This window comes from Sinocyclocheilus rhinocerous, unplaced genomic scaffold (genome assembly GCF_001515625.1).
Source record: "Sinocyclocheilus rhinocerous isolate Xijiao unplaced genomic scaffold, SAMN03320098_v1.1 scaffold11516, whole genome shotgun sequence".
Lineage (NCBI taxonomy): Eukaryota > Metazoa > Chordata > Actinopteri > Cypriniformes > Cyprinidae > Sinocyclocheilus > Sinocyclocheilus rhinocerous.
This window is the reverse complement of record NW_015630334.1, coordinates 26,789-35,295: the sequence shown is the minus strand read 5'-3', so window position 1 is coordinate 35,295 and position 8,507 is coordinate 26,789. Positions and strand designations below refer to the sequence as shown.

The following is an 8,507-nucleotide window of genomic DNA, read 5'->3' as shown; positions in this document are numbered from 1 at the left end:
GCTCACCAACGGATCCTCTGCAGTGAATGGATGCCGTCAGAATGAAAGTCCAAACAGCTGAGAAAAACATCACAATCCACAAGTAATCCACATGACTCCAGTCCATCAATTAATGTCTTGTGAAGCGAAAAGCTGTTCGTTTGTATGAAACAAATCCATCATTAAGGCATTTTTAACTTTAAAGCCTACTTTAGATCATAATATTGTTTTTCCAGTGAAAAAGTCTGAATCAGGAGAGAAATATGCACAGATCAAGCACCGTTTATAAGCAAAAACAGTCCAAAACGGTGGATTTTGATGTGAGAGGACAACAGGGGATGGGCTGTTTGGACTCTCATTCTGACGGCACCCATTCACTGCAGAGGATCCATTGGTGAGCAAGTGATGTAATGCTAAATTTCTCCAAATTTGTTCAGATGAAGAAACAAACTCATCTATATCTCGGATGGCATGAGAATGAGAACATTTTCAGCAAATTTTCACTTTTGAGTGGACTATTCCTTTAACTGTTTTTTTTTTATTTTTTTTTTAAGTATGCATATTTCATGTAGTCTCTTAATTATTGCATTCATATTGCATGCCTAATAATTATTAGAAAAGTGTTGTATAATGTAGTTTTAGAAGAATAGCATGCCAACAATATATGGATTAAACTGAAAAATAAGATGCATATTTTCGTCAACTTTAATGAAAATATTTGTCACAATCTAAAAATGTGGTGGCATATGACTCATTCAACCTGACAACATTAGGTTGCGCCAACAAAAGTCGCTTTTTTTTAGGTTACCAGCTGCACAGTTTTCACTTTTTACAGAACGTCCAGATAGATTTTGCATTTATAAAAATGCATCTAACAACATAAATCCTCAGTTTTAAGAATGTTCAACGTCACCTTTTCGAACAGCAAAGTTGTGCTTTTAGGGCACAGGTTTCTGCAGCAGTTTTGTGTTACTGTGCTGCATCCTGAGTTAGTGTGTGTGTGAGAGAGAGAGAGTGTGGGGTATGTGGGAGTTTATATATGTGTGAATACAATGTCAGTCTTGGGCACACATGTTTGCTTTTGTTTCACATGACTTTCGCGTTTGCTTTTGTTTCAGCGAGCTCTGAAGTATAAGCTTACACAACCTTGCAAGTGTCCATATGATTATCACAAGATCTGTCTTCACGAATATATAGACAGAAAGTGTTAACCATGCTTTTTCTTCACATTTAAGCTGTACAGGAGAGGATGTGGTGTGTATGTATGAGTGTGTGTGTGTGTGTGTGTGTGTGTGTGGACAGGGAGAGCTATAAACTAGGCCGCACACCAAGAGAGAGTTGCCACAGGATGTGTTTATCTAAAATTGGGCCCCTCGGCTGCGCACTACCAAAGCTCAGATGTCACTTTATTTTGGACCATAAATCACTTTTAATCCCCCTTTACAGATGATAGAAAATAAACATTTGGTTGCTTTATTATTTTAACAGAACTGGATATTTACCAGCAAACAACAAAGAATTTATGATGTGAATGAATAAGAAATACTTATGAAATGTACAAAAGCCCTAAAAGGCCATACATTTTTTTTTTTTTTTACTGTAAGAGAGTTGTGCAACATATGTCTCTGGCCAGCTGCAAACCATTTAATCAGTGCATCATGCACGCATCTACATTGGCTGAAAACGACCACATGTTTAGATATGTCTTCAATGATAAAGATGTGGTCTCCTTCTCAAGTCATTTGAAAGTGGTCAAAATGGAAATTAACTTTGTATAAAAATTAAAAAGTATAAAATTCAGATTTCCTTGCATTCAATGAAACACAAGAGCTGCTGACATAGCAAAGCTATAAAAAAAATATATATATTGCATTAAATAAAATGCTAAATATATGCCTTTTTACTAGTGCTATCAGACTTTGGTATATATGTATATAACATAAATGTTTTAGGTGCATTTTTGTGGTTTCTGTAATAAGCTAAATTATATTGGTCCTGTTATTTAACACATTAACTGACATTAATATTGAGCAATACATTTGTTACAGTATTTATTAATCTTTGTTAATGTTAGTTAATATTAAATCTGCTCACTGTTAGTTAAGGTTCATTACATATAAATAGATACTTTTGATTTAATAATGTATTAGTAAATGTTCAAATTAACATTAACTAAGATTAACAAATGCTTAAGTATTTTTCATTGTTAGTTTTTGTTAACTAATGTATAACTTATGTTAACAAATGGACCCATATTGTAAAGAGGTACCCTTATTTTTAAATTAATAATTAGATAACACCATAAGTCTCCCTTCACTTTCACATGTGGTTAACTGGTGTTTTAACGAATGGAACAATTGTCACCAGCAGCGCGTTAGACAACACTTAGACAAATTTAAACACATTTAAGTAGACATGAGGGGCCAAAGAGCTGACCAGCATCACACCTAAAATAACCCTGCGTTCCTGTGAAGCGCTGCAACTGTTTTGGCCTGAGGCTCAGTGACCATAATGATGTGTTGAGAGTTTTAGTTGAAAGGTCACTATTTCTGTCACAGGTTCATCGCAAGAGATACCATTTAAGATTATTTGAGAGCTTATTGTTAAAATGGAAATAAACAACTTGCTCAAAAAGCATACATAGCTCTGAATTGAAAACGTAGGTAAGTGCTAAGATGAATTGAAAAATAAATACACAACTTTTTAAACAGAAATGCGTATTTAAAATGAATAGTGCTCCAAAAAAATGGAAATTTGCTCACCCTCGGGTCATCCAAGACATAGATGAGTTTGTTTCTTCATCTGAAGAGATTTGGAGAAATTTAGCATTACATCACTTGCTCTGCAGTGAATGGGTGCCGTCAGAATGAGAGTCCAAACAGCTGATAAAAACATCATAATAATCCACAAGACTTCAGTCCATTTCATGAAGCGAAAAGCTGCATGTTTATGATAAACAAATTCATCATAAAGACAATTTTAACACCTTTTAATGTCTTCCAGCTAAAATACACGTCCTCCATCCATATATTGCTAATAAAGGTTATCTCGTTTGAAGTGCAAACAGTTCTGACTGGAGCCTGAGCAGCACGTACCTGTACAACTGCCACACCTGAGGCCTGGGGGATAAAACATGTAGATATGGAAAATTTAATAGTTTTGTTATTTTTAAAACTTTTATGAATCTATTTTGAAGCCATTATACAAATATGATAATATATTTAATATGCATACAAAGGACATTTATGCCAGTTGATTTTTGTTTTCTTTGAAGAACGTCTAGTTGGGTGAACATTTCACTCACCACTTAAGATGGAGTAGATTGTAATTTGCCAATGCTTATAATTTTCTCTGTGAAATATCATCACAATAGCATACAAAATATGTGTTTGTTTATTTATTGAGCTGGTCAAATCTGTACCATTTATCTAAGCACTCACTATGTGATCTATTTACGCACTGTATACAATCTTTTAATAAAAGCATTATGATTAAAACAGTAAGAGTTCATCGGTGGCTGTTTTAATGCAGAAGAAGAGCAGCATATTGAACAGCAAGCAGCTTCAGGTCTGGAAGTATGTGACGGTATATTCTGAATAAATGGATGAATTAATTGTTTTAGCTTTGCACACTTAAGACCATTAGTGTAGAGAGATAAACTAGACGCAAATAAATATTTCTGTCCCCATTTACAACAATTATGAAAGAAGGTTTTAAAAGCATTAAGACAGAATAAACATATTTTGAATGGCCATCAATGGAGAAAGATGCTTAATGGTGTAGTTTCGGTATCTACCAGCAGGGGCTGCCAAGCAGGTCAAATAACACTTGAAGAAAAGTTATCATCGTTAGTTTTCTCCGTCTGTCAAAACCTGGTCGTGTGGTTGCAGTTACGATTTGCGGGAAGGATAATGACCCTGGGGTTGAATGTGTGACGCACTCAGATCCTGAACCATTACAACACTGCCTCGATGCTTCTTAGCTTACTGCAATTCTGTAGGCTACATCAAGAATACCCAAACATTTCACATTAGAGTGCAAAGACAACTTAAACTTGTGCAGTAATACTTCAACTACTTAATACTTCATGGAATTATTTTTTTCAAGAATAATACAATGCACTTGGAACAAATGTTTTTCGTGTAAAATAGATTTATTGTTTCTGTATAAGACAGCATGGACATGAAATTCCTTTAATAATAATAATAATAATAATAATAATAATAATAATTGCGTACTTTTTGTGCAAACTACTGGTACACTTAAGACCATTAGTGTAGAGAGATAAACTAGACGCAAATAAATATTTCTGTCCCCATTTACAACAATTATGAAAGAAGGTTTTAAAAGCATTAAGACAGAATAAACATATTTTGAATGGCCATCAATGGAGAAAGATGCTTAATGGTGTAGTTTCGGTATCTACCAGCAGGGGCTGCCAAGCAGGTCAAATAACACTTGAAGAAAAGTTATCATCGTTAGTTTTCTCCGTCTGTCAAAACCTGGTCGTGTGGTTGCAGTTACGATTTGCGGGAAGGATAATGACCCTGGGGTTGAATGTGTGACGCACTCAGATCCTGAACCATTACAACACTGCCTCGATGCTTCTTAGCTTACTGCAATTCTGTAGGCTACATCAAGAATACCCAAACATTTCACATTAGAGTGCAAAGACAACTTAAACTTGTGCAGTAATACTTCAACAATATGGAATTATTTTTTTCAAGAATAATACAATGCACTTGGAACAAATGTTTTTTCGTGTAAAATAGATTTATTGTTTCTGTATAAGACAGCATAGACATGAAATTTCTATAATAATAACAATAATAATAATTGAATACTTTTTGTGCAAACTACTGGTCTCTTCCACGCCATTATCATATTCATTTTTATAAATGTACAACTTAATTTAGGTGATATGGTCCACAAGAATGATTATTAAATAAATGCACATTCAACGTCTGTAAAAATAATAATAATAAAAAAAAATTGTCATGTAAAAAAAAAAATCGCCAGTGAGTGGGATACATGAGTTTTTTTGTTTTTTTTTTACGGTCTGGACGAGTAGACGAAAAGTTGCCGACAGTCAAAAGGCAGTCTGCAGATTTTGAGCAAATGACATTTCACTGACGGGCTTTTATTGAATACTTTTTGTGCAAACTACTGGTCTCTTCCACGCCATTATCATATTCATTTTTATAAATGTACAACTTAATTTAGGTGATATAGTCCATAAGAATGATTATTAAATAAATGCACATTCAACGTCTGTAAAAAAAAAAAAAAAAAAAAAAAGTGTCATGTAAAAAATTAAAAAATAAATCGCCAGTAACTGGAATACAGGACTTTTTTTTTTTTTTACAGTCTGGACGAGTAGACGAAAAGTTGCCGACAGTCAAGAGGCAGTCTGCAGATTTTGAGCAAATGACAAATTTCACAGACGGGCTTTTTTTTCTAGCTTCAGACTATAATTCCATACTCAAGAGCATATGAAAAATTTTTTACAGTTTGAGCCGACTGTACATGACATTGTTTGATGTTTCATGCCTCTCCTAACAACACGGTTTAGTGTATTTTATTTAATGTATGGTTTCGTTTAGTGTATGATGTTCCGTTTTTCTCTGTAACCACTTACAAAGTTGGCAAACGTACGATGCCTAGTGTTTAAAACGGCGTTCCCACACGAGAGAGGGAACAACAACATCTGCAGTGATCGCACACGCTCAAAAAGTAAATGGCATAACCTATCCAGTCTCTATATTCATAATTACTCGGGCTACTTAAGATGTTAAGCCTAAAGAGAAAACATATGGGAACAATACTTCCGGAACCTGAACCGCTGAGAAAGGGCACCCGTCAGTATCGCACTCACAACGACTAAAGAGATTCGCATTCGTTGACTTCTGACACTCGCTCCTCCTGGATGTTGTGGATAGTGAAAGGACATGCTCCTGGTGGTTTCACAATGTCGTCTTCTTGGTCGTCTCCACCCAATTTCCAGTTAGCACTGTCTTTGAGAGATTCCTGGAGCTCCAGTCCCACTTGGAGGGTCTGCAGGTGATGCTGTTCCTGCGCGCTGCACGGCGGAAGAGGCACGGGATATGTGCTGTGGAAGCGTCTCAGGTCGACTCGAAACGCCCCTTTCTCCAGTGTCATGCACGGCTCAAAACGGGCTCCCCACTCGATCTCCGTCTCGATGTAGGAAGTCTTCGCCTGGCACATCATTCCTGTCAAAATAAAGTTGCCAAACGATCTAAGAAAACACTACGTCCACAAGATGGCGCTGTGCTGTAACAAATCGTATTGGTCTTAAACTGGCGTGGTTTCTCCACTTCTGTAGTTTTAATGTAATTTTATTTAATTTTTTTGTTAAGAGTTTATTTTTCCCATTGTTTCACATTACTCTCATGATAATTCAGCACACATATCTGCCCAAATTCTCATTACTTTTGACTTTTAGTTATTTCGTTAGTTTTCATTGCTGTAATCGGTGTTGTTGGATAAAACTAAAAATGTAAATTCTGTAACTGAAATCAATCTGAAATAAAATATAAATATTACATGAAATTAGAAATGATGCCTTAGAAACTAACAAAAATAAAGTTGACGTAAAAAAAATTTCATTAAAGCTTAATTCAAAATATATAAAAATTTTACTGAAAAATATAAAAATAAAGGTACATTTAAATATTAATGAATACTATAAGAGTTTACACATAACACTTAAATAATAATATGTCTATGTATACTGCTATTTATAGTACAACAAATACTACTCAAATAAGTTCTTGGCAGGTTTTTGTAAGATTCACTGGTGGCAAATGATTTTTCAGTTTAATTTATTTTACATATATGCTTTGTTTGGTTTCAAACTCCCCACTTCTCAACAGCCCAGTGGGGAAGTGAATAAAATATACCAACTAATAAAAATGTTTCTTGTTTTCTTGCATTCATAGTTCTTTAAAATGCCATATTTGCTTGTCATGGCAAGACATTTGGGTCAACAGGTAAAGTGGGCTATGATTGTGAACACACCTGTTGCTTCCACAATGCCCTCCAAGATGACAATAATCTCAAACTGTTGCTTCCGCAGCTGCTCCGGCCCAAGCTCCCAGAAAGGACTGCTGGAATCGATGGTGTGTTGAATGACCTGCGGCTCCACCAGGAACAGACGGTCAGAGCCACTCTCGTAGCCCAGGTCGATCTCAGACTGCTCCAGCGGGAGAAATTCCCCCTCTGACGTCTGCCGAGACTTGATGAGTTTAGCGCGTACTTTGGCATCCACCATGTGGCTCTCACGCAGATCGCCGAGACGGAACACAAGGCAAAGACGGTCATCACGGTAGGCCACAACACAAGTACGGCTGAAAAGAAGTGTTTCTGCGCGCTTCTTGGGACGCGAAATTTTGACTAACATGCAGCCCACCATAAGGGCATCAATCATGGAGCCCACAATGCACTGCGCCATGACCAAAAGCACACCTTCGTAGCAGCGTGGCGAGACCGTGTGAGCACCGTAGCCAATAGTCTTCTGTGTTTCTACTGAGAAGAGCAACGCTGACACAAAGCCATCTATATTGGGGTAGCAAACATCAGCGTCACCAGGAACTTCAAGATCTCCACGCAAGAATGCATTTAGCGAATAAAGCCCTGCGAAAATAAACCAGGTGACTGCATAGCACATCATAAACACAAAAAGAAACCATCTATACTGAAGATCTACAAAAGACGTGAAGATGTCAGCCAGGAATCGTTCTCTCTCAGCCATATGTGCCAAGTCTACCCTACACTTCCCATCTTTGGAGATGTAACGGCATTGTTCGCGATGCTCCGGTGGACAAGTAGGAGTCTGCACATTCTCGCTCTCTATTAGCTTGTTGCGTGCTTTAGGACTGCACTCTATGTCCCGTACAGGTGTGCAGAGAGCACTGCGGGATGGGGTGCTGCACAGAGGGCTTGTGTTTGGACTTGCCATGTTGGGAACGCTAAGAGCATGGCGGCAACATGGACGAATGTTCGGCTCACGTAAAGAGCAGCGCCGCATTAGTGCCAGCTCAGCCTCAGTGGGGGCACAGATACTGGGTCTCTGGCCACGCATGTACCCACGCTGAGGGCTGTAGGGCAAATCCGTAGTGCTCTTGTGGCGCCGAATGGACACGCTTGGTTTGGAGGCCTGGTTTGGCATAATGTCTGGCAAAGGAAGGGAGTTGCCACCTGTTGAATCGGGGCGATTATCGCTTTGAGGGAGAATCTGGAATAGAACATAGAGATGATGACATAAATGTCAACATTTTTCGATTTTTTGCATTTCTTAGCAAAACCATATAAGGGAGTATGGAGTAAGTCGCTGTAGCGACTTTTACCATTGCACTGGAGTTTTAGAGGATTCAAGGTTCAGTCAAACCTTAGAAACCTTGTTAAAGGGGTCATATGATGCGATTTCGATTTTTCCGTTCTCTTTGGAGTGTTACAAGCTCTTGGTGCATAAAGAAGATCTGTAAAGTTGCAAAGTCTAAAGTCTCAAA

At 37.4% G+C, this 8,507-nt stretch overlaps 1 protein-coding gene and 1 long non-coding RNA gene across 5 annotated transcripts in view; both read right to left on the bottom strand.

Annotated features, from left to right (window-relative positions):
- Positions 1 to 2,816, bottom strand: part of LOC107740057 (uncharacterized) — a 14,462-nt gene extending 11,646 nt beyond the window's left edge. The window contains exon 1 of the long non-coding RNA XR_001640054.1: positions 2,742 to 2,816. This is a non-coding gene — a long non-coding RNA (uncharacterized LOC107740057). The remainder of the gene's footprint in view (positions 1 to 2,741) is intronic.
- A 234-nt stretch (positions 2,817 to 3,050) lies between these two features.
- kcnj20 (potassium inwardly rectifying channel subfamily J member 20) overlaps positions 3,051 to 8,507 on the bottom strand; it is a 10,929-nt gene continuing 5,472 nt past the window's right edge. For 3 of the 4 annotated variants that reach the window (XM_016552329.1, XM_016552328.1, XM_016552332.1), the window contains 2 exons: positions 7,018 to 8,233; positions 5,478 to 6,209 (listed from right to left, as the gene is read on the bottom strand). In XM_016552329.1, the coding sequence (XP_016407815.1) occupies positions 5,860 to 6,209; positions 7,018 to 8,233 (1,566 nt within the window). In that variant the 3' untranslated portion in view covers positions 5,478 to 5,859. Of the gene's footprint in view, positions 3,099 to 5,477; positions 6,210 to 7,017; positions 8,234 to 8,507 lie in introns of those variants that run through there. The other variant, XM_016552330.1, reaches the window with a different exon arrangement.